Raw genomic sequence first — 24,887 nt, forward strand, 5'->3', positions numbered from 1 at the left:
CTATCCATCGAATCCGAATCCTATCCAAATACAAATTCCATAGCTCCAATAACTCGGTCTTTTCTTTCTCCAGCTCTAAAGTGAAAAGGAAAAGAATTCAGGGGGGAAATATCGTCTCCAGGGCTGTCTAGAGTTTCGACAGCTGTAAGGGTATAGAAGTATGCTTGCGGATCATGTTCCACTAGTTAAAAAAACTCAACTAACTCATGGCCGTTCATGACCTAGTCCGCAATCGCTAAGCTTCCCCCGCAATTAAGCTAGGATCTTTTTTTTATTTGAATTTGTGACTAGAATGTAGGCACCTCTCCATATCTCTCCGTTTCTCCGTACCCACAGAAGCTTGGACTGAAGCTAGCCCAATCTTGGCTTCCTTTTTACCGCTCCAATGTATTTCCAGACGAGAAAGTCTCTAATAAAATATTTATTAAAAGGTTTATCCTCCCCTCCATTTTTTTGAAGCTCTATCAATCAGTGGACTCTACTAGTATTATTCCGTTCTCTCTTCTCAATTCGCCTTTACCTTTTATATTTTCACGCCAGGAGTAGCCCGAATATCCATTATGAACAATGACCGCAGCCAAAATGGAGATACAAAAGTATCCTCACAGATTGGTGAAAATACAACTCATGCTCTCTCGACAATCCCTACGTCGGTGACTTTGTCAGCTGAGCAATTTGAGAGGCTTTACCTGACACCAATGACTCGCAAACAGCCCAAATTTGCCAAGCAGGTCGGAAATCCAACTCCACTGTGAGTTCTTTATTATATCCTTTTGCCACCCTGATACATTTTTTAACATGAAGACAAACATCAGAGCATTGGGAGGTTTTGTCATTACCACAACTCCGCTTTCGTGCTGCCTGATGGCTTGGAGGGGAGCTAGCGGAAATGGAATTGCATTTATGTAAGAGTTCAAGTCTTGATGCTTGTGGGATTAAATCCGATTGACGCAAAAAGCGGACCTATCGTGTTCTTGGGTGGACTTTTGCTGCTCATCACGAGCATTCTTGAGTTCATATTAGGAAATACATTCCCATGTGTCGTATTTGGTACCATCGGTGAGAAGCCAATTACCTCCACATGATCCCTCAATTCGCTGATATCATTCAATAGGAGGATTCTGGTTTGCATTTGCAGCTTCCATGATTCCATCCTTCAATGCCGCAGGTTAGCCTTTCAGCAATTTTCAGTTCTCATATGCGCAATTTTCTCATATACTCAAAGCACCTTATTCACCATCGGCTTCTGACACGATTGCTGGACTCTCGAGTTCTGGGTTTATGACTACATACGGTTAGTGTGGATCATCAATTCAAGGCCAAGTCACAGTTTCTCACGGATTATATCAGCTTTTTTATTCATCACCATGGCAGTACTCATGTTGATCTTCATGATCTGCGCGACACGAACGAACATCGTTTATACTCTGATCTTCCTGTCACTTCTTTTGGTCTTCCTTCTCCTATCTTCTGCTTATTGGAGACTAGCTGAAGGCGACGCTGCCGTAGGCGACCGTTGTGTTAAGGTAAGTAGAATGTTCGCTCTGGCCTTTTTTTGCATATGGCTCATCTGCTTAACAAAAATTTAAATATTCGCAGGGTGCGGGAGCTTCGCTTTTTGTAGCCAGTCTTCTTGGATTTTATCTGCTTATTGTTCAGCTTTTTGAGGCATTGGGCTTTCCGTTCCACTTGCCTGTTGGCGACCTGGGAATTCTCTGGGAATCTCGTAATAACAAGTCAGTATTCATCCTACAAACTCGCGCTCTGTCAGTTTTTGGTCTATTCTAACAGCTTTCAAGGGGCAATGATCGCTACGACGTGGAAGATTCTGCTGTTATTGGTGATTATGGCAGTTCTTGAGCTGTGCCGTTGCCAGTAACATCATCGAATCATGCTTCTGAAAGTTATTTGGTCGGAATGAAAATTTTTGGGAAGACTGTTATCAGTAGTAACTTGTGCTAAATGCATTTTGAAATGAAGTTAACTGGTTCTTTGAGCAATTCCTTGGACTGGTGACTTAGCCGCAACATCCTGTTCCGAATTTTTCTTACTATACATCAGAATCCCTCGTTGAAGGTAGATATGGGACTATATCCATAGTCATAGCGTGTTTACAATTTCTTGTTTGTTTCATTTTTTCGCTCATTAGAGACAGTCTTTGATGAGCGTGGCTTTATATTCAACTCGTCTCGTTCAGTTTTTTTTTGGAGAAAAAAAAATAATAAATAATCGGAAGCTGCCGTAAATGTCTATCCCAATGCTACCGACCTAAGTAGGCAGTTCATGCTTCTATAGAGCAGTTTTCCCGGGTCTTCCCTAGTCAGTCCCGCTTGTACAAACCCTCCCTAGGGTGTCGATCTGTCCATCTCTCGGGTTTATACAGGAATGGCACGAACGGGTTTTTCCCTGCAAAACTAGTCTTTCAAGAATCAAGTCAGAAAGACCGATCAAGCCAAGATCATCATTCAGTCTGTTACCTTTTTCGTAATGGACGAATGAGAACGTTCGAACGGGTTCCTTTGGCCCGAAGGAGGCGCCCCAGACGCCCGCCCCGCAGCAACCCCGCAAAGTCGACGATGCTGATGCTTCCCCACAGATCTTGATGTCGGACGGCCAGGGGACGTATAGTTCTGCATCTGTCTACATGCATATACAGATATAAAATACCGTCGCTGAAGCAGCCCTTATCTAGGCGACTGAAACTACGCCCTCATATCTTCCATCCGTCATGGAGGACACCCGCCGCCGTCAACTGCATAGCTGTGACCCCTGTCGCAAAGGCAAAAGGCGCTGTGATGCTCCGGTTTGTGAGATTGCTCTATATGGTTTTAATATATCCTAACACTTGAATGCAGAAAAATCGAAAAGACAGCGGGTTCAGTATATGTTCCAACTGTCAGCGATGGAAGAAGGAATGCACGTTTGACTGGGTCTCCTCGAAGCGTGTGGACTCTCTCGGAGCTCGCCGTAAAGCAAAGACTCCCACTATGAATAAGCTTCAGGGTGATGATATTCCCGGCGATGAGAATTCATACGAGCTGCCTCACGATTTTCAATGGCACCCTGGTGACCCTGTTGATCTCGATGACCCAATTACCTCTGGCGACATCTCAAATTTCACTTTTGCCTTCCCATCGCCTGCCCAAGGGGCGGCTTTTGACGGATCAGAAGGCTCAAGTTCAAGCCCTGATCAATCTGATTTATTCCCCTGGGGATTGGACATCCCAGTCAACTGGCAAACCAATATTACGAGTCGAGGGCCCCAAAAGGGATTCACGGGTGTTGAACCTCAGGCGGACTTCTATGACCCTCTGGCAAGTTCGCTTGTCGATCAACTTGACTATGAGAGAGAGTTCCAAGATGAAAGCAGTCCCCTTTCTCTTTCGTCGACTGCTCCATTGTGCAAACAGATTGGCCTAAGATATTCGTCAGTTCCCGATGTCAACCGACGATCGAATCAAGGAATCCCGCCTAGCTTTTGCATCTCTTCTGAAAAGGCGGCAAACCAATTCGCTCGCTCGACAATGACACGCAATCTGATTCGCATATATCATGATAGCATGGAAAATGCGCTATCATGCTGGTTGACAGAGCACAACTGCCCCTATAGCGATTCTATCAGCACTATTCTCCCTACAGGAGAAAGGAAAGAATGGGGCCCCAATTGGTCGAACAGGATGTGCATTCGAGTGTGTCAGCTAGATCGTGTATCTTCATCAATCAGGGGCCGATCTTTGAGTGCAGAAGAAGATAGGACCGCAGCTCGTGTTCTGCATCTTGCCATTATTGCATTTGCCTCTCAGTGGACTCAGCATGCGGCGAAGGGAACAGGGCTTTCTGTACCGGAGCCTATCTCGCGCGATGAGCGATCGATTCGAGAGTATGTTTGGAACGAAGCAAGACATGCCCTTGAGCATTCGTCGAGAATTCCTTCGTTCCGCGTCATATTTGCCAACATTATATTTTCTTTGACGCAAAGCCCGCTGGACCATTCACAGGATATAGGCTTGAGCCAGCTCCTAGAGAATGACGGTGCACCAACATTCCTAGAAGCTGCTAATCGTCAGCTTTATACATTTCGCCACAAGTTCGTACGGCTCAGTCGAGAAACTCCACCTAAAATAACGGAGCCCAGGAGGGGGTCAATCGGGTCAACTTTGGCCGATGATCCAGAATCTTTAAATGCTTCAGGGCCAACACAGCTTGATCCTATACTAGCTAGCCAAGAGCATAAGAGTACCCTTGGTCTTCTATTCTGGCTTGGCATTATGTTCGACACGCTGAGTGCAGCGATGTACCAGCGTCCTCTTGTCGTATCGGATGAGGATAGTCAAATTTCTTCAGGCTCGCCTGCGGTGCCTGAAGTCGAGAACGAGCTTGAGCTGAGCAGTATTTCGCAAAATAGAACTCGCATAAAAAAGGATGTGTGGGATGACTTTTTCCTTCACCCTTCTGCCGAGCGTGATGATCTTGGTCAAATTCATGTAAGATGGCCATGCTCCTACGAAGAGGCTGCATCAGTTCTTTCAGAAGCAACTCCAGTCAAAGTTCTACTTTATCGTCGAGTCACACAACTTCAGACTCTTGTTTATAGAGGGGCCAGCTGTGAGAAACTGGAGGAAATTATTCGAAAGACTCTTCTAGTTTACCAGCATTGGAATCACTCATATCAAAGGTTCATGCTCGACTGTGTCGAGAATCATGAGCTTCTACCATCTCGCATACAGTCATGGTATGTCATCCTCGACGGCCACTGGCATCTTTCGATTATGCTATTGGCGGATACGATCGAGGGCATTGATAAGGGAAGACTTGGCTCGGAGAGTGAGCGCGAAGCCCGCAAGGCTACGAATTTTGTATCCACATTAAGAACAGAACATGCATTTGCCGTTGGCGGACTTGCCCGTGCCTCGCTTCAAGGTCAGAATCCATCTATGTTCGCCAATTTTCACGATTCGTTAAATGAGGTGGCGTTCCTGGTTGAGCCTTGGACCGTGGTTTTGATTCACTCATTTGCCAAAGCGGCCCATATCTCCATCGAGAGTCTAAATTTGCCGGGTGAGCATAGTGTGCTGGCGGATTCGTTCAGACAAAATTGTGAGTTTTGTATCTGTGCTCTTCAATATCTTGGAAGGAAGTCCGACATGGCTTTTATGGTCGCCAGAAATTTGTCAAGGTCTTTAAGCTTTAAACTGGCGCAGATGGCTTGAAATAGCAGCATTCTATGGTTGCTACTTTGCGTTTCTGTAAAATACTATGATTTATTGAACACGAATAATAGCGATGAATCTTATTGAGATCTTGCTCCAACTTCTCCATTTTTCGCAGCGAGTATGAATATTATGTCGATTCCCGAATTTAATTTCACTGGCAACAGGTAAGGCCCACGCGTAGGTTCCCATGGCTAACCTTGCACTGCCGTAGCTCCTCGGAGCTCGGTTGTCTCTTTCCAACCCCTTGAGCGTGCCTTGTTTCCCTCGCGATACTCTTTCCCGATGTCTGTACCTCTGATTGAATTGTCACCGAATGAACGCTATATGTATCGAAACACTCCCAAACTGTCTTTAAGAGTCCATCAAAGTCAAGCACGGCTTCTCTCATCCAAAGTAATATGGACGCAAGCCGGAGGCTTTGTCTGATTCAAACGCCAGATATGCAACTCGTGAAGTGCAAGAACTCGTGGAATCTTATTCGGCATCAGCGAATGGAAATCGACCTGGGAACTGCACATTTGTGAATTCTTAACTGCTCGATATCATGCTTCACGTCGTGCTGATCGACTCCTCATCATTGAGAAAAATTTGGCGCGAACGTTGGTTGATTTTTCCGGTGCCATGACCGGGACGGCCGACCGAATCTACATGAAAAAGCGGCAATAGAACCCACAAAACGGTAACGAAACCCCCGCAATGAATGTAATCGGCTCAACTACAGGCATAACCTCAGTTACGCCCTGGTTCCTCCCGCAATTGCGCCTCGATAGGGTAGTAGCTCCTCCGCACGACCTCTCATAGTCGCCAGTTGACAGTATTCTGCATACGTAGTGTCTTCACCTCCAAGTGCCCGCTCCCTTCGAGCGTTTCAATATTTGCGTCGAAACCCTCCTATTCAACGTAGCGAATTGCCTGCGAGTTCGATACAATCGTGTTGTAATCGGTTGTACGCCCAAGGTTGGTTTTGTACCAGATCTTGTTCAATATGGTTGTTCTCAGGCTGGTGTATAACGGGACTTCTGGATTGTTAGAGGTTCTCTTTTGTAAAGTTGTGAAGATTATTAGGGTCATCAGAGGTGAAGTATACAATGGAAGAGGCGAGCCAAACGTTATCCACTTCTTTCGGGCATCAAGGCAGAGGAAACGCCCCGGTCCAGACACGTTCGTAGACCCTGCATGGTATGACAGCTGTGGCTTCGAAGACGCTGGTAGTGCTGTGGTTCTGTGACGGTCATCGTTCCTGATAATTCGGTTGTCCATTTTCGAGGGTTGGTTGCTGAAAATAATAGGCTCTGGTGATATGGCTCTAACGACACTTGGTTGATCCATGTTCCCTGAAGATAGATTATGGCCGTTGCGATAAAAGCCTAAGTCTTGCCTTTTCGTGGCTGGTTTTGATGACGAAATGAGATGGAGATGATGAAAGGTGTAGATTGATATGAGAAAGGCAGGAGGTGAATGTAGGTATGGCAGCCTAAGGCGAACTGGAGCTGCCTGAGACACCACAGCCTCGATGCCCCCCCCCTCCCCTCTCCGTACAAGGAGAAAGGAAAACAAAATTTCAATGTTAGTTAGGTGGAAAGATCAGCCCGCTGGGTACAATACTTGATAACCATCGTGACATGTGGTAAGTAGTTGCTCGAAGCTCTATCAATCCACTCCATAAACAACAACAGTGCTATGAACATAGGCAAAATATGGTAGGGAGGACGAACGTGATCGTCGTATTATGATCTGGCTAGCTACTTGAGTCTACAAGAGGTGACCATTCCAGGTGATTCGGCGCCGTCCCTGTAACTGTTGAACAAGTGCCGTCACATATAAAAAGACATTCACGCCCTTGTGAAATGCAGAATAATAGTGAAAGAACCATAGGCCGAACTCCGCTTGCGAGCGTGAACTGTCCACCTAACTTCCTGTATACCATTCCTGTTCTTCCTCATTGATATCCATCGCATAATCACCCATCACTGAGAGTGCAAATACCATGGATTGGTTAGACGTAGGCGTAAATGACTCTGAAGGCTTCGATGTAGATGCTGCAATCTGCATAAACTTCTGACACTTTGGTACAGGTTCAAAGCCGCCTTGTGCAGCATCTCTATCGGTTTCTCGGATTGCTTTTCTTTTCTATTTTTGTTTTCGTACTTTTTTGGCTTTAATCTCGCGTTGCGAGGAGGGAGAAGGTGGGAAAGTGTGAAAAATGACATTGTCAGAGTACAGTCGAAAAAGGGTTTTATTTGAATAGCTCGTCATAAACATTGGGCCAGACTATCTTGTGAATTAACAGCCAGTCACCTATAAAGATGGGGAAAGATAAGCAACGAAAAGACAATTCCCGAACTCCGGTCCTTAAGCCTTGTCATAGAGATCAAGGACAGGGTATGCAAAATGTGAATGTAAATGCGAGTAAATATACTGAGGCGGGTGGTATCAGTTTACCAGCCCGATAACTTCATCAGGCCAGCGCTTCGCCCATATCATGGCTCGCTGCGGTACCCGTCCGCCAACGGGAGCGAGAACGTGGATCTTGCCCTTGTCGGGCTCAACACTGGCAACGTAAAGGAAGCCGATGATGCTCGCATCGCGAACTTGCGCAGGTGTGGCTGTGGTGGGCGCGTGGGTGATTGCCAAGAGGGTATTGGCTAGTGCTTGAGGAGCCGGTGGGAGCACCTTTTTAAGTGGTATATTGCTGGAGCCGGCGTGGATCGGGGTGGAGGCAGGATCGACTGAGAGACCGACGATACCAGGGAGAGGCGCTGCGTGGTCTGATTCTGCTGGGTGGTTATTATCGCCAGCTCCGAATGAGTCGCCCATGCTGAGTTGGGAAGGATCGTATTCATCTTCGTCTTCGTCATCTGCAGAGGTCACTGTGTAATTGTAGACAGAAAGTGCGGCGAAATCTAGTTGCGACGTATGAGGCGATAGTGTGACGGTCGTGGGAGAAGGGGAAATGACGGATGTGCCGAAGAAATAAGACTTGATTTGATATTCGCGGGTGGTTTTGAGGAATGCGGCGTCGCGGTCAACGCACCCGCCTGATTTGGATAGCTTCACGACTGAAATGCGTTCGTCAAAGGCATCTGCTGAGGGGCTTGAGCTCGGCTTGTCGTCATACTGTTTCACCATGTTGCTGTAGAGTCTTTCAGATCCCAGAACTATGATTGTAGTGATGGCAAATTCCGTGACGATGTGGTTGATGATTTCCAATGTGCCTGGTTTTCCAGAGCTCAGGATCCCTGGTGTGTCGACAATGATCCCCGTCTCACGGGAATCTTCATCCTCGGCCATGCGTCCCGTAACAGACAAAGCCAGCCGTGACACAATCGGTCTGTACACAGATCCATCGGCATCGAGGGGGCTGGGGTGGGGGTAACTGTAGACAAGAGGGAGCTTCACTGGCACGGAGCTAGGTCCGGACATTGGGGAGCTACCCCAGCCCTCTTCGACATCTAGCATTGTTCGAAATGCAGCCGCTGTGAGAGTTCCGGGGACACTGAGCATTCCCTCGCTGGGGTCCAGATTCACTGCGATCGGCTGTCGGCCGATCTTCGTAGCGTAGGCAGTCAGAATCTTTGCTACAGTAGTCTTGCCGGCATTTTCGGGGCCCAGTAATAGAACTCGAGGGCCGTCCTTGCCCGAATCCTGAGTCTCATCTCGCATTGTCTCGAGCGCAAAATGCGCATTCGCATATTCTACCATTGGCGTGTCCTCTGCGATGTATTCACTCTGGCATCCTCCGGCACCGTGGCCCGCTGTCGGCGTCACCCCATCTAGGGTCGCTGTGTTTGTTTCGCCGGCGCTTACTTCTAATTCACAGCCATACCAGGTGTAGATCGCGCTTTTCGTTCCGCAAAATGTGTATGTCTGCGATTCGGCGAGTTCGGTGCCGAAGAGCTCGGCCGTGCCGGTGAGAAGCTACGATATCTCATGTTAGTCTTCCGAGCTTCGGTGCATTAAATCACAAGACCATGGGACCGCAGGAAGCGCACAGCCTCGCAAGATTCAGGGTCCACGATAGGAAGATTGGAAGCGAAATGCGCGTACTTTCACCTTGATGCTGTGTCCAAATGCGACTTCAAATCGCCATTCGGAACCTGGAGGCAGGTTGATCTGTGAGGGAGGAGCGGCAGCATGGTGCCTCTCCTCTGAGGGCTGGGTGAGCTCCAGGCCCGGGAGAGACATTTTGCGACCGGTTTTGAAGGTTCAGATGAGGTGAAAAATGGCGGAATGGGGGAAATCGAAGGTGTTGAGTGATGTTGCGAAACATGGAGAAGATCCGCGGCATTTGGAGCTTCTCCGCCTGTTTGGACTGTTTGCATTGCGGCAGCCAACCTAGGACAGTATAACTAACTATAGGATACTGTACTACACAGATCTCTTTCATGACATTGAGATATTTGTTAGACATCCTTTCACGCTCTACCAATTTAAATAGTGTTCTACTTTCTAGTATTGGAAAACTTGAAGCTTTGGTCTTTTTAGGTGAAAAAAAAACTTTGGAAGCTATCAGTAGGCTAACCCATTCTTTGACTCCATGGTGTCCAAGAAAGTCAGACAAAACTTGAACAAAGAAGGTGTTTGAATATTTGGTATCAGAGAGAGAAAGGGGAAAGAAGATTGGGAGGGGGTTGGGTGTGAATAGATTCAACATGGTCTCTTTAGTAGTCGGGGGGGCTGCGTGGACGATCAAGTCTCGCGCAAGGGTGTAAAAACAGGTATTAGAAATGGTGTTGGTTGAGGCAAGTACACAGCACAGTGAAGAATAGGTGAGGAGGAATATATTTATCATAGCGACAAGGGGAATGTTGGAAGGGGGAGCAGAGATCAGGGATCGCGAATGAATGGAACTCTGCTGTTGAACGTGAAGAAGCAACAATTCGGAAGATTCAATAGCGAGGCGGTATCAAGGGTAATGTCAAGGTATATCTCTTTGGAGCAAAAGATAAGCAAATCAATCCAAGTAGGAAATGAAGTGTCGGCTTCACCGACTCCAGCTTCGATTTGGTCGAAGGATCTAGAAGAAGTAAGGAATGGAAGCACTAAAGACATGGTTAGTATGAGATCTTGGATAAAAACCAAAATAGGGAAGTGTCAAACTCACGCAAGAGCAAAAGCTGCGGAGACACCAAACAGTGCGCGATTGCGGACCCGCTCACGCTTGAGCTTGTCTTCTAGAACCTTGGCCTTCTTTGTTCGCTGGGCGGCCTCGGCGGCAGTCTCCTCGTCATCCTCCTCCGGCTTACGCTTCTTTGTCACCTTAGCGACTGAAGATCCTGTGGCACCCTCTCCCGCTTGGCTCTTGATGGCCTCCTCGACCATCTCTTGGGCTTTGGCGATCATTTCTTGCGTATCGGCGGCCGATGGAACCTCCGGGAGGCTGATCGGCACATCAAGCGAGACGGTAGTCTGAGTTGTAGTGGCTTGGTCGGCAACCTCTGCGGAAGCAGTAACCTCCACCTCTGTCTCCTTGCCCTTTGTATCCTTCTTCTTTTTCTTCTCGGACTTCTTCTCGTCCTTCTTTTCTTCCTTCTCCTCTTCCTCAGCTGCAGCTGCAGCCTCGGCCTCGGCAATGGCCTTCTTAGATTTGCGACCACGAGACTTCTTCTCGGGTGATCCACTCGTCTTGACCTCGACCTCTTCCACAGTCTCAATGATACCGTTTTGTTCATTGGTCTCCAGGGAGACGGTGGTATCCAGGGCCTCTTGAAGGCTATTGTTGGCAGCGGTAGTCGAAGGGGTGCTCAGGATATCCTTGATGGGGCGACCTGGGCGAGACTTGCGAGGAGACGAGGGTCTCTTGCTGGGAGAGACGGAACGGCGGCTACGGCGTTGAGAAGGAGTAGGCTCCTCCTCGGGGAGCTCGAACTTAGGAGGCGGGGTGATATGCTTCTTCGCGCTAGACGGGCTCTGCACGATATCGGTGGGATCCAGTAGGGCACGAACCCAGTCGTACATCTTGTATTCCCTGGAAAGCTCAAGAGCTGAGAGACGTATTGTCAGCACTCGCTGGCTTGGTGTCGCACGGGGAGATGGCTTACCGAATAGAGGCGAGATCCACACATTGCCGGCAACCTCTTCCTGGCTTGTGTACTCGCGCGACTTCAGATACTCTCGCTCTGTCTTCTCTTCATCGATCTTGGCCCACGGGAAGGCAATCTTGAACATGCCAGTTGCGCTAACGAAGCCATCCTTGCTCCTCCGCTATTTTAACGTAGGTGGTTGATTAGCGACGGGGTTTCTTGGATCAGACGGCTAGGCGCAGCTTACCATGAGGAAGTAAGTCTCCGGGTGCTGGGCAGCGTTGTGTGAAGGGAAGATTTCGGAGCCCTTCAGGTCCTTGGGCAAAGGGGCCCGCAAGTGGGCATATTCGAAGAGGCCAAGGTTTTCGGGCTTGGTCGCATTGGAAGTACCAATTTGCGCGGCCTTAACAGACAAGTTGGTCTTACCAAGGCGACGGCGCGAGAGAAGATCATCGTCTGTAAAGGAGGGGCGCAAAATGGCATGGATTAGCGATGGTCGTTTGATGTATGTGTTGAGAGGGGAGATGAATGAGGAGGGGAGGGGAGGGGAGTCCTCCAATGCGCGCATGCGCGGTTGCGCGACTACGCGCCTATGGGGTGAAGTGACACTTACAGGTCGGTGAGGCATCAGCCAGAATGTGCGGGTTGTTCTTCTTGGGGAGAGATCGCGACATGGTGGGCAATAGTGACGGGTTGAGACAGGGAAGATGTCTTAGAGGAGGATGCGAAAAGGAAACGAGATGCGCCAACGGCGACCACGTAGCAGGCGCGTCGGCAGATGAAGTCACGGGTCGGAATTTTCAACCGAGAACAGCTGCAGACACTCGGGGCGAAATCGGAACGAAACGACTCGAGTGAGAAAAAGAGACCGATTGACAAAGCAGCAAAGAGTCAAAAAGTGAGATTCACGAAGATCAGGGGAGAAAGGCGACGGGATGGAATTGAATTATTGGGGCCCTTTCCTACACCGTATGGCACTTTTCCGCATCCGGGATGGACCGGTTTGGTATTGTGTATTGGTAGTGTATTTATGGGGTATGATTGGTCAATGCAGGAGCATTACGGTCACATCCGTATCCCGCTGTTGGGAGGGCGTTGGCCCCGTGACCTGCATTCTTATGAGGTGAAGGTGAGTTTGTGTATAGTTACTATGTGTTTGTAGTATACAATGTGTATTTATCTAACTATAATACTACTACTAGTAGTATAAGTATAAATACTATAACTGTGAGTATATATACTATATCGCTGGAGAGCCTAGGTATAGTTGTAGGGCAGACTACCCCCCTCGGGCATCCTTACAACTTGGACTAAAAGGCTACGTGTATCCATACACCTGAGGTACTTACTCCATTTACTCCGTTCTCCGTACTCCATAAGTTACCATTTGTCTCATATACAGTAACGGGGTCCCTAGATTCTGGAAATTTGATCATTTGAAACCAATGTACCCTATTTATTATTTTATTATTTATGAAACATTCCAAATGCTTCCCATATACTCACATTTTCAAGATGACCGGAAGGGAAATAAAATAAGCTCGCATTGCGCGTTGCATGCACGGTAACTCACTGGTGATCCGAATAGCCTCCCCCCTCCGCCACCGCCTTTCTAACCCCACCAGAGGCTCTCTTGTCAGGAGACTGTGCCAGCTCCTTTTCCTCCCTACTCTTGATTTCGATTCCCCTCTTCTCTTCCCCTCCCTGCATCTCATTACCTCTTTGCTGCCCAACTTCCTCTGTTGACGCATCTTCATCTCCATCTGTTCCCACTCCTGATTCCCTGGTTCCGACTTCCCCCCCCACGTGTGCCCCGCTATCAACAATCAACAATGGCCGACCAACACAATGACGATCTCGCTGCCACCAAGACCGAGGGTTTCAAGGTCGGTGAGAAGAAGACTCTCCAGGAGTACCAGGAGCTTGGTGAGTGATACTTCCCATCTCCATTGTCTCGTCTACTACAATCATCCAATTTCAACCCACCCATTGCTGCACCTCCGTCTACATACAACTCGCCATCCAGCCCCTACACAGTCACAAACTAATCAATCCTCTTCTCCTGCACAGACAAGGATGATGAGGCCATGAACCGCTGGAAGGCCTCTCTAGGTCTCAATGCCGGAGAGCCTATCGGTCAGCCCAACGACCCCAAGTGTGTCATCAAGTCCCTGGCTCTCGTTGTCGACGGTCGTTCCGACGTCGTGATCGACCTTTCCACCGAGGAATCCGTCAAGACCCTCAAGGAAAAGCCCTTCACCATCAAGGAGGGTGCCAAGTTCCACATCAAGGTTGCCTTCCAGGTCAACCACGAGGTTCTCAGTGGTCTGAAGTACGTCCACGCCGTGAAACGCAAGGGTATCCGCGTGAGCAAGGACGAGGAGATGCTGGGCAGCTATGCCCCCAGCACTACTGTGAAGCCGATCTACGAGAAGCAGTGTACGTATTGGCCCTACCCACTGCCCGCCGGCTCCAGCTCCAGCTCTGTTCTAGTCCATGACACACACAACTGACCATTCCAACAGTCCAGGAGGAGGAGGCCCCCTCCGGCATGATCGCTCGTGGCCACTACAATGCCACCTCCCGCTTCGTTGATGACGATGACCACACTTTCTTGCAGTTCGAATGGTCTTTCGATATCACCAAGGACTGGTAATCGAAGGGGATACTCTTGGACTCCCTGTGTTGACTTGAATTGAGCGGCCTCTTGTTTCCAAGCGTAACGAATTTCCTTGATACCAAAAGCCTGGTAGAGATGGTCCCCAGTCTGGGCCAATTACTGCACAGTTTTAACAGACTTTCTCGCGCGCACATACATACACATCCATCCCCCACGGTCCCGACTTGGGGCGAACTCGTGGGGTATATTTCATGTCTTTTATTTTTATTTGTTTGCCATTTCTATTTCATCTCCGACTGTATGGCAGAGGATATATCTTTGTAAGCCAGCCTATGGCCCGTTTGTTTTGGTCTTTTTCCCACTCCTCCAATTCAATTCATATGCAAGCAGGAAGCGCTGCTCGATGGGATGTAATGTGCAGTTCATAGTTTTCTTTCTACCCTTCTCCCAAACTCCTGTACGGTGCAATTGCAAAAAAAATCAAATCAAACAAAAAAAAAAAAATGAGATATTACACCTCCAGGGGTATCACAAGAAATAGTCAATCGTCGGCTGAGAATCCCTGTTCTGTTGGGCCTGCTGCTCGCTCCGATGCACGTCGTTTTCGGGTGCCGCGTCGAAGATATTAAAGTAACGCTGCATTTTGTCCCCAACTTCGAGCACACTGGCGAGGTTTCCGCAACGGTAACAGTAATTGGGTGCGCTCCAGACCGTGCTGAGTCGATCGTCAAATAAGACTTGGTAGCCTTCGTTACAGAGCTGGTGAGCTCGCAGAATATGAGACATGTTGTTAACCTCGAGGAACTTCCGAACCACCTGCGCTCCAAATGTATAACCAGCTCCGCGGGGCGAAAGGGAGAACTCGTCGCGGTCCGGGTCCGGGTCGGACCAAACTAAATCGGCCATGGGGCCCTCGTGCGGAATCTCACGGTACCGATCGAGGATCTTGATCTGATCAATGGAGTGGATCGAGGGGGAAAGACCACCGTGCACGCAGAATATCTCGTCATTGATAACCACGCTCAGCGTAAGGTAGTCAAACATGTCGGTGAAGTAGTGCCATACGTTTGCATTTCCGTATTTGCGAGCACATTCGGTATAAAAGCCATAGGATTGTGTCACGCCACGGGACTCGTGGTTGCCGCGGATTAGGTGAACTCGTTGGGGGTATCGTAACTTGAGACAGATGAGCAAGGTGATGGTCTCCACGCTGAATAAACCGCGATCTACATAATCTCCTGTTTGGCATCACCAGCAAAGGTCAGCAATCAATTTCGTTCCAAGCAGCGAGACTCCCCGGTCTCCAGTCCATATATACCCGATGGCATTCGGAGCGGGTCAAAACTAACCAAGGAAGAGGTAATTGGTGTTCGGACAGAAACCGCCAATGCGAAATATCTCGAGTAAATCGAAGAATTGACCGTGGATGTCTCCGACAACTGTAACGGGTGCCTGGATGTGAACCACATTGCTCTCCTTCATCAATAATTCCTTGGCTTTCGCACAGATTGCCTCGATCACCGACTCGGCCAGGAGTTCTTTACGGTAGAGTCGCTCGATGCACTCATCCAGATCGATAGTTCCTATCCGACTGTTAGCGGTTCCTTTCGACCCTATCCCAAAATGCTGCCGAGTTCTATTCAGCCCGGCCGCGCTCCTCGCACTTACTAGGAAGACCCGGCATGGTGACGTAGTGTAGAGCCCTGGCAGCCGATAATTGTTCAACCTCTTTTGAATATTCCCTTCAAGCAGAATAACGGAATACTTCCACCCGATCGTGTATTGGATGGTGCCAAACAAACAAGGCGGAGCTATTGAGAGACAGGCTGCGGTGAATGCGGATGTGGATGCGGAGGGGTTCGTTGTCTGTGGAATGCTTAGGGAGAGAAAGCTCGGCACAGAGGATATCGGAGAGACGGAGGAGGTTCAACGAAGGATTAATTTGGACGGCGGGTGAGTCGCGGGCATCATGATATGAAGCAGATCCGCACCTCAACAATTGCGCTCCCAACTCAGAGAGATCAGTGTGGAAGGCTCGGTCCAGCTGGGCGCCTGGGGTCACCCGCGTTCTGCCAGTAGCTGCCGCCCGGGAACCCTGTGCCTTGCACATGACCGGGGTCTAATTAGGGTAACTTGAACCTTGTACTTGGGGTAAGACTATGATTTTCAAGGTATTTGAGCTTTGTAGATAGTGGAACAAGCTAGTGAAAGCTTTTTGGTATCGATCTATCAAAACTTTAAGGACGTCAGGCTGTCAACTTGAATGCTCCCAGCCCGGAGGGCCGTGCCAGTGGGCTCCAAGTCTGCCGTAGTAGTAGAAAATATATACAGCACTCCAGGGCTGCTAATAGTCCATTTTCCTACCAACTGGCATACTAGTACGTGGCATACTAGTACGAGTGATTTCCACTTTCGGGGGCCAACTTGAAGATTCCAAGGTTGAACCTCTGGTGGAAAAACTTCTACTAGTATCACCGATTATGTATAATGAACATTTCAAGTATTTCCTCCCTACTATATGAAGGCCGAGATTTCCCATATATGCTGAACATATCATCTAGATGTAGCGCCCTATTTATGCACATGGCTCAACACCGGCTATCAACCAACGATGATTTCAAGTTCATTCAACCTCAAGGCTTCGAGCCGGGTTGTGTAAGCAACTGCTGCGCCTCTTTATGGACGGCCTCGCCCTCAGAATCGGTCTCATCCTCCTCATCCTCAGAACCGGATTCTTCTTCCGAATCAGTCTCTTCCTCGGACTCCGTTTCGGACTCGCTCTCCGTCTCCGTCTCCGATTCTGTTTCTTCTTCTTCCTCATCAAGCCACTGATCCAGATTCTTCTTCCCAACAGCTGCACCTGTTGCAGTCTGCCGGCGTCGAGGGTCAGTGGTCTGATGTTCACGGAGTGCTTTGTCTAATCGCTCGCCGGCGGTCAGAGAAGCTTGAAGCGAAGGCGCCTCTGCCTTGACCTCTTCCATGCGAAGACTTGGATCAGGCTCTTGCCCTGCCTCAACCCAAGGGGGAAGGGTGGTGTAACCTCTTAGGCCATGGTAGCCAGCGTCAGAACCAACAACAAGTGTTGCAGTTCCAATAAGCAGATCCTTGCGAGTTTCCGAAGGGCTTGGGGCGTGGGGAACTGGCTTGGGTGCCAAAAGGAGCAGATTCGCTAATTGGGTGGAAGAAGGGCTGGCGAGGAGCGCTTTGTAGAGACGGGCGCGATCGCGTAGGTCATATGAGGTGTCGTAGCGAGCAAGAAGGAGAATATAGCGCCACAGCAAAGTAATACGGTCCTCTCCATCTTCTTTCGCCTCAATCTCTCCATTGTCATTTTCTTGTACGTCAATGGCGTCATCGCCGCGTTTCTCTTCTTCTGCTCGCTCTTCGGTCCATTCGTTGCGGATTTCTTGTTCGAGGTTCGCGGGGCGTTCCGAGACAGATGAAGAGCCGGCCTGCGTTGACTCTTGTGATGGGTTTTGTAGGAGATGGTGGAGATATACCTTTGCACCAAGGAGTACGATCTGTTGCTTGACAACCTCCGGCTCATCGGTAAAGCTTTTGATCAAGATGCGGAGAACATCCGGCGCAATATTATGTCCTGGGTCCGCGCCCGCAAACTCACCAACCAGCCAAATGATGGAAGCCCGGGCATCAGGATTGGTGGTGGTTCCAAGATGCGTGATGAGTTGAATGACTGTCTGATTATGGGAGGTCGGATCCTGCTGAATCAGGTGGCGGATGACAGTGAGAGATTCGGAAACAAGATTCCCATCCAGACTAGCGACCTGGCCGAGAAGAATCCGTAGACACAGGGCTGCAGTAGTGGCGTCTCCTTGGGCACAGCGACCAAGAGCTCGAACACTCTCTCGAACAAGTTCAGGGTCAGTACCCTTAGAAAAGTGCTCAAGTTCGCTGATGATAACACTCTTCCAATGCTTCCCACAATGGGGAAAGATGATCGTCAGAACCTCCAACTTCAGGCGCCAGATATGCGGGGGATCATTGGCATGAATTAGAAAGTGGGCAATATATTTCGTGAAAGGCTTGGGCTCCCTCAAGGCAACGGCAACAATGTTATAGAGCGCAATAAGTTGCATGTCCTGCGGACTTCTAAGTAGAGCCACAAGGGGACCGATGGCTGAGATGAGATATTCCGAGGGCGCAAGGTAGAGGAAACAGCGAACCACACTGACAATGACGGCCGAGTTGCGATTTTGAAGCAGCAACTTACAAGCCCGGAGAAGGAGTTCAAGGTCAGGGTCAGTTACTGGTACCTCGTGGCCCTCGTCATCATTCTGAGCGGGTTGGTTCTCCGTTTCGTCATCATAAAAGGGCTTCGACACAGCCGCCTTTACCCTTTGAGTTCGACGAGGAAAGCATTGGCGTGCATAGAATGTCAGCAGACGAAGAGTTGCTAGTTGACCCCATTCATCCATATCGACGAGCTTCTTGACGAGGCTGCGGTAATTTTTATGAACCAAATCAATCTCTTCCGGGCAAACCTCTAGAAACGCAGCAACCGCCGGACCCACGACGAAGTATTGTGTATCCCCCAAGAGGGTTGCGATATACCCGGTCAATTGTGGCAGCGTATTCGGATCTAGACGGTAGCATTTCGGAATAGCCAGTGCAGCAGCCTTGCGTACAAGTGGGCTCATATCACCGCACCCTCTCTTGATTGCCAATGACACAATCTGACTGATGACTGGCACCCGAATTCCAGACATGGTCCTTAGAGCCATCACTCGCACTTGGGGATTTTGGTCGGTTAGGGACTTCTGGATCGCGTTGATAGACAGCAGCGCCATATCCGGCTCGGCCTCCGCATGATGAACCAGGTAAATGTAGACCAATTTCTTGATCTCGAGGTTGGCGCTGGCTGCATTCTTGACGACAGCCGAGAAGAAGTCGAGAGACGGTTCGGAACGGTACATCAACTGGAACAGAAATTCAATATTGTTAGCGGACATTTCTCCACTTCATAGCGGTTCGCCATTACGACATCACCATACCGAGATGACCCTCCGCAGCCCATCCAGAGTTTCCTTCTCATGGCGACTATCCAGAAGCTTCTTGATATGAGGAACGCTATAGGTGCGTGAGGAATAATCCGTCTTCGAGCTTCGATTGCTTGCCGCGGACTGTGCAGCCTCTAGGGTGAGCTCTCGAGCTATGCGCACAGTGAAGTCACACGGTCAGCTTCCGTGCCAAGAAGAAGCGCTTGCGGCCCCGGTAGATCGGCTTACCTGTTTCCAGCATCGAGGATATCCTTGAAATAGTCTCCATCTTAAATCCAGCATCCGAGGGGCCCAGTCCAAGGAGCGCGAGAATTGGCCGAGGGAGATGTGGAAGATAGGTGGGGGAGAGCGAAGGAGCGTGACCTCCGCGGGAGAGGCGATCTTCCGCGCTGGCTGGACCGAGTCCCAAACTTATTTCCAAACTTATTCCCAAACTTATTCGTCAACTCTTCTCCAGGCCCCAATGTCTGCCGATTCTGAATCATGATTTTATGTCAGAACAGTCAGATTTCGAGCTCTATGATGCAATTTAAACTGCAGTCCCGGAACAGCTGATTCTTCAATGACATTATGGTTTCAATACCAACCATCGCGTTTTGTGACCTAGTCACAGATCTACTTCAACGATTGCTGAAGACCTGCAAAAACACTCGTCTCATTGTCTGCGGTACCAGGACCGAGTTTCTCGTTCAACTCTCTGCGGCCATCCGAACTCAATCTACCGACCCGAATGCTGAAACCCGTCATGATCTACTTACAAAGACAATCGGACTACTGGCCAACTCGAGCAAGATTCAACTAGCGTTTTGTTCCTCGCTAGAGAGCCTTCGAGCATATCTTGCGGTCTTTACTTCAGTACATGGTGCCACCAAGGAAGAGGAAAGTCTGGAGAAGCCGCAGGTTCTTGCAATCCTAGATCTCGTGGCTTTACATGCGACAACGACCGAGTTCTCTGCCCAAGGGCTATCAAGAACACTTGCCACTGCGGTCGAGACTGCATCCCGCGCAGGAATGGACCTGGTTCTCTGTGAATGCATGAATGCGGTAGACCCTCCAAGTTCCGACTGGGGCTCAAGACTATGGGATACGCAAGTTCCACTATTGAATGGATCACTACGAATCCGCAGTGAAGACGGAGGCTGGGGCGGACGTGGTTTGCCCATCAAACAAGTTGCCGAGCGCTGGTTTGAATTTGACCAGAATAACACATAGGAGAAATGAGATGAATGAATTGATGAACATGAAACTCGTGCAAAAAGCATCCTAATATGATCCAACTCCATAAAATGAACATGCACTGCCCGGGTATCCTAGAGCCGACCGCTGAACTCCTGTTCCAAAGAAAAACGCTACAAGTCTTGGTTTTTCACAACGACTTCTCCATCTCTGTGATATAGAGTTTAATATGCGACTCCAGTTTGAGGTACTGGTCATGGGCTGATTGGATTTCACTCTCAATGTTTTCCTTGAGATCAGCCATCTGGAGGATGAGTTAGCAAAGTTGCTCACAAAAATGGGGACACAGAAGTCGTACCTTCTTCTCTGTCTGCTCAATACGAATGCGCCTCCTTTCCATATCTCGTTGCTTCTCCGCACGCTCCTCACGCAGCTGCTTTTGAACGTTGCGAAGCTCTTCCATGCGAGCCTGCGCAACCTCAGCCTTTTCTTGCGCATTTCTGCGGAGTGACTCGATTCGATCGTTCAAACGAGCGAGTTGCCGCTGAAGCAGATGTTCGGTCTGCTCTACCTCTCGTACGCTGTTGCCTCTGTCCGAGATAGCCTCTTTATTCCGAGCGGCATGTGATTCCTCCTCGTCTTCCTTCTGCAATTCCGTAGCAATTTCGTCGAGCAATTTCACACACGCTTGCACATCATTCGAAACCACAGTGAATGTATCTGAGGAGGTTTGGAGCGCCCTAGCTCGCTTTTCCATCGCATCAATCTGTGCCTTCTCGCGCATCAAGTTCTCCGCTAACTCGGTCAACGTAGATTGTAATGTCGCCGGAGATTCAAGGACATAGGGTCGAAGTTTCTCGGCTTCTTGTCGGGTGCGAACTGTCTTCTCGGTTTTCTCTTCTAGTTGCTGCTGCCGGCGCGATCGCTCGGATTTGACTCTTTCGAGATGGTCTGCCACTCTTGTCTGCTCCCGACGAAGCTCTAAGAGACGAGCCTTCAGCTCGTCATTTCGGGCCACCTTTTCGCGCACTTGCGTCTCATTGGCTTGTTGATCTCGTCGCATCTCCGCTAGGCGCTGCTCCATTTCTTGATTTTCCAGGTGTAGAGTCTCAATTCTTGATTTGGTCTTCTCGGTCTTGTTGAAGTGCTCATCGATGACGGGGGCTTGGGATTCGCGGAACCGGACGAAGTTGATGAGATAAGAGAAGATCTTGATTAGTCGGTCGTGAGTCGGTTTGGTCAGGTCGGTAAAAGTAAAGTCGTTAACACCGCACTGGAAGTCGTTAGAATTAGCTAACCAACCATTCAACCCTCACTGATGAGCCCAGGGGCTACATACCTCAGCCAGAAGCTTCCGGACATTCACAAAGAAACCCATGAGGTTTCGCGTGTCATTGGGAACAATATCGGGATAATCGCCGCAGATATCTTCAGCTGCCACATGCATAGCAGGTTCGACTGTTTCGCGCGTAGTGTTCATGAGGAGCTCTGCGAACCATTCGAAGACCATCTGGATCTGCTGGGGGTTGGGTTTGGCGAGATCCGAGGGACTGAAGGGAATTCCGATGTCGTTGATACATCCTGCGATTTCTTTGTCGGGCTGCTATGGTATTAGAGGTATATTCTTCAGAGGCCCGAAGTCTTCTGGTCCCGGGTCTAAAAGGTGCAACTGACCAGGCGCATCAATGCGTCATTATCATCTTCCTTCTTGCGCCGATTGTGAGGCTGCTGGGTACCAGCCATGCTCATGCGATGGTTGTACGCCATCGTGTCGGACGTATGAAACGATCTGTCTGAGCCTGGCTCAAAAGATCAGACAGGAATGGTGGGCTGGGGAGGTTCAAGACCGAGAGTTGTTATGATGTGCGGGCTTTCTCGTCCCAAGTAAACAATCCGCCCGCCCGTCCACATCGGGTTAGTCCCAACCGCCGAGGGGCAGAGTGCAAACACGACAAACCTCTTCAAAGAAATCATGACTCTTCCTTCGCATCGTGAGCTCCTTTGTACAAACATCATGGCGACAACTACTGAGAGCACGCCCGCGGCCGGCGCAAAGCCGTTTGAGTAAGTCTAATCTTCCTGCTGAAGCTTTTTCGCACTACTTACCCTCCCTGTAGCATCGTTGCGACGTACAATGAGCTCCTACGTTCCGACCCCGACCTTACCATGCCCATCGCGGCTATTGAAGCTCTCGTGCTGCTTCTCACACATTCGCCCTCCTCGACAATCTCCGAAACCCTTGACCTACTGGCCCAATCTACCGCCCACCTGAAAAAAGCAATCCCAAACCCAATTGGTCTGTCGGCTGGAACCGATCTCTTCCAGCGATACCTGATTACCACATTACAAAGACCCGGGCAGCTGGGGCCCGCTGGGGACTTCAAAGCTATCCGAACACATCTTCTGTCGAACGGGCGATTGTTTATTAGACGTGCCAAGGAAAGTCGAGAGAAGATTGTTGCATTTGGACGAGGATTCATTCGTGACGGTTGCACAGTACTCACAAATGGTGGATCCAGAGCTGTCGCGTCTCTGCTACAGAAGGCAGCCGACGAGGAGGGAGGTCCTTCGGCGGTCCGTTTCCGAGTCATCTACGTCCTGTCGTCCATCAGCATGAACATCGAGGAGCCATCTGGCGAGCCGGAGGGTATGGAAACGGTGCGCGCACTGAGGGCGAAGGGTGTGCCGGTGTCGACGATCCCGGAGTCAGCAGTGGCATATGCTCTTGGAAAGGCGGATATGGTTATTGTCGGTGCTGAAGGTGTTGTGGAGAACGGAGGTATTGTATCCCGCATGGGTACCTACCAAATCGGTCTGCTGGCCAAGGCCATTGGAAAGCCGTTCTACTGTGTGGCCGAGAGCCACAAGTTCGTTCGTCTTTACCCGCTTGGCCAATATGACCTGCCCATCGAGCAACACGTCATAGACTTCAAGTCCGAGGAAGACATTACCGAACAAAGCGAGCAACCGGTCGATACAAGTGCCGACCGCCCGATTGAGTTGCCTCTTTGTGACTCAGTGGACTTCACTCCTCCGCATCTCATTTCGGCTCTGATTACCGATAGCGGTGTTCTCACACCTAGTGCAGTCAGTGAGGAACTGATTAAGATTTGGTTCTAGAAAAGTACACGGGCATTGGGTTGCGGCTTTATGGGAGCTTAGTTTTGTTGAGAAGCCTGGCGCTGACGCTTTTTGTATCATTGAAGTTAAAAGACTTTACGAAATAGATGACATGATTTTGAATGACTTCGGAAGTTTTTATTTTCATTCGCTAGCTATGCGGATCTACTAGTACTCAAATTTAAGATTTGATTATTCAAAGACTTGAATTTTCAACGGTCTTCATATCAGTTGAAAATATCTACAATTTACGACTTGAATGAGGGGGAGAGAAGCCTGAGGGCAAGATCCTTTTTTAGAAATTGATGATTAGCAAGTATGCTATAACTAACTAGACAAGCAATTCTGGCTTATAATCATCTTTCCCAAAGTCATGGCATCGTAATCATTAATCATCAAACGTGTGTCGTCGTACCAGACAACTTCATAAGCCGCCTCGGCCGCATAATCTTATATAAGGTGCATGGTAGAACATTCCGCTCGAGCAGCAATTTTTCCATCTGGGTATTGTTGAAATCACAAAAGGTCGTAATCATGAGGGGGTAGTCATGGCAAGGGCAGGGTGTTGCGGGGAAAGAGTTGAGCGGATAGATAATGAGGATGAATGATGAGTTTCTCGACATCTCTCATCGGTTGTGATAATCCATGAATGAGTGGATAAAGCTCGTTTCCAGTCTGATGAAGTATAGTCTTGATTGGACCGACCAGTCCGAGACACGGTCTAGCATCATCAGGTCGTTATCCGATTCGAGACAACAGCGTACAGCTCTTGCGTTTGCATCGCAGCAAAAGCGTAGAGAAGTAGGTATCCGAGAGCTACGAAGATCCAAAGTGGTGCCATGATGAAGGCAACTGGGCACACAAATGTTTCGAGAAGGAAAAAAAGTCGGTGAGGTCGTGATCGTGGTCGTGATCTGGTACGGAGCAGGTTGACAACACGGAAGATATTGAACGGCCCACAGAGAGAACTGTTCACCGATATTCCGCTGGGCTAAGAGTAAAATACTTTATTCAAAATCTCTTTGGTAGAAGGTAGGACAATCCCAGCTTGTCAGAGTCGCAGTCGTACTAGAGACTTCTCGACGGAGGATTAAAGACGAAGTGGACGTGGAATAATCTTCGACCACCCCTCCATGAGCAATGAGCAACCACTTAGGGTTTTAAGCCCAACCAGACCGAGCATATGAAGAAGGCCTGACAGGGTCTCATCCGAGCTTTTCCATCCAATACGAGGCGGTCTTCCATTGAACATCCGGCCATTAAGCGTGTCCCGAGCCCAAGCGAAGCAACTAGAGCGATGCGGGGTTCCTGGCCGCCCCAAGTTCTTCAACGCGGTTGGTGGGTCCACTAGCGACGGTGAAGGGTCTTATGGCCTGACCGATTCTTTTGGGGATAGGGCTTAACAGAGTTGAAGCCTTTGGGGCGGGCTCGTGATCTCATAGGGGCCATGGATCGCCATGGCGATCGTGGCTTGTCCTTGTGGTCAGTTGCCCAAAGTAGGATGAAGTGGGGGAAGGGGATCAAGCCCTGGTCAACTAGAGTTTACGAAACTATCAATTTGAAACCAGCTGGACTAGTAAGTGCGAGAGGGGACTTTTAAAGCATTGTCGATCTTGGTTGACCGTCGGACTCCACCGTACAGTCATTCTCAAAATCGCCTTGACTAATACACTCTCCATAGTTAGTTAACTCTTTTCTAGTCCCACCGCCAAGGCCT

The 24,887-nt window shown here is 49.3% G+C and overlaps 9 protein-coding genes across 9 annotated transcripts; 4 read left to right on the forward strand and 5 right to left on the reverse strand.

The window, feature by feature from the left end:
* Positions 1–2,728: 2,728 nt before the first annotated feature.
* On the forward strand, positions 2,729–5,210 carry N7509_005917 (Zn(II)2Cys6 transcription factor domain-containing protein; the record flags this gene model as incomplete). Its single annotated transcript, XM_056630554.1, has 2 exons — positions 2,729–2,803; positions 2,856–5,210. The coding sequence occupies 2 exons, from the start codon at positions 2,729–2,731 to the stop codon at positions 5,208–5,210; spliced, it is 2,430 nt and encodes an 809-aa protein (XP_056489856.1).
* Positions 5,211–7,646: 2,436 nt separating this feature from the next.
* On the reverse strand, positions 7,647–9,398 carry N7509_005918 (cleavage polyadenylation factor subunit CLP1; the record flags this gene model as incomplete). The annotated part of the gene is made up of 2 exons (XM_056630555.1): positions 7,647–9,131; positions 9,261–9,398. 2 exons carry the CDS (start codon positions 9,396–9,398, stop codon positions 7,647–7,649), a joined length of 1,623 nt encoding a protein of 540 aa, XP_056489857.1.
* Positions 9,399–10,230: 832 nt separating this feature from the next.
* Positions 10,231–11,910, reverse strand: N7509_005919 (KilA-N domain-containing protein; the record flags this gene model as incomplete). Its single annotated transcript, XM_056630556.1, has 5 exons — positions 10,231–10,255; positions 10,318–11,197; positions 11,255–11,417; positions 11,484–11,692; positions 11,850–11,910. 5 exons carry the CDS (start codon positions 11,908–11,910, stop codon positions 10,231–10,233), a joined length of 1,338 nt encoding a protein of 445 aa, XP_056489858.1.
* Positions 11,911–13,068: 1,158 nt separating this feature from the next.
* On the forward strand, positions 13,069–13,892 carry N7509_005920 (rho GDP-dissociation inhibitor; the record flags this gene model as incomplete). The annotated part of the gene is made up of 3 exons (XM_056630557.1): positions 13,069–13,162; positions 13,307–13,675; positions 13,762–13,892. 3 exons carry the CDS (start codon positions 13,069–13,071, stop codon positions 13,890–13,892), a joined length of 594 nt encoding a protein of 197 aa, XP_056489859.1.
* A 492-nt stretch (positions 13,893–14,384) lies between these two features.
* Positions 14,385–15,540, reverse strand: N7509_005921 (serine/threonine-protein phosphatase; the record flags this gene model as incomplete). Its single annotated transcript, XM_056630558.1, has 3 exons — positions 14,385–15,094; positions 15,206–15,439; positions 15,525–15,540. 3 exons carry the CDS (start codon positions 15,538–15,540, stop codon positions 14,385–14,387), a joined length of 960 nt encoding a protein of 319 aa, XP_056489860.1.
* A 949-nt stretch (positions 15,541–16,489) lies between these two features.
* Positions 16,490–19,115, reverse strand: N7509_005922 (AP-3 complex subunit beta; the record flags this gene model as incomplete). The annotated part of the gene is made up of 3 exons (XM_056630559.1): positions 16,490–18,793; positions 18,869–19,026; positions 19,103–19,115. 3 exons carry the CDS (start codon positions 19,113–19,115, stop codon positions 16,490–16,492), a joined length of 2,475 nt encoding a protein of 824 aa, XP_056489861.1.
* A 329-nt stretch (positions 19,116–19,444) lies between these two features.
* N7509_005923 (uncharacterized protein) lies at positions 19,445–20,086 on the forward strand (the record flags this gene model as incomplete). Its single annotated transcript, XM_056630560.1, has 1 exon — positions 19,445–20,086. The coding sequence occupies one exon, from the start codon at positions 19,445–19,447 to the stop codon at positions 20,084–20,086; it is 642 nt and encodes a 213-aa protein (XP_056489862.1).
* A 154-nt stretch (positions 20,087–20,240) lies between these two features.
* nuf2 (kinetochore-associated Ndc80 complex subunit NUF2) lies at positions 20,241–21,817 on the reverse strand (the record flags this gene model as incomplete). The annotated part of the gene is made up of 4 exons (XM_056630561.1): positions 20,241–20,354; positions 20,409–21,323; positions 21,390–21,650; positions 21,725–21,817. The coding sequence occupies 4 exons, from the start codon at positions 21,815–21,817 to the stop codon at positions 20,241–20,243; spliced, it is 1,383 nt and encodes a 460-aa protein (XP_056489863.1).
* A 247-nt stretch (positions 21,818–22,064) lies between these two features.
* On the forward strand, positions 22,065–23,170 carry N7509_005925 (translation initiation factor eIF2B subunit alpha; the record flags this gene model as incomplete). The annotated part of the gene is made up of 2 exons (XM_056630562.1): positions 22,065–22,114; positions 22,168–23,170. The coding sequence occupies 2 exons, from the start codon at positions 22,065–22,067 to the stop codon at positions 23,168–23,170; spliced, it is 1,053 nt and encodes a 350-aa protein (XP_056489864.1).
* Positions 23,171–24,887: the final 1,717 nt, after the last annotated feature.

This window comes from Penicillium cosmopolitanum (genome assembly GCF_028827165.1).
Source record: "Penicillium cosmopolitanum strain IBT 29677 chromosome Unknown utg000006l:49.0-5199605.0:1.0-5204138.0, whole genome shotgun sequence".
Lineage (NCBI taxonomy): Eukaryota > Fungi > Ascomycota > Eurotiomycetes > Eurotiales > Aspergillaceae > Penicillium > Penicillium cosmopolitanum.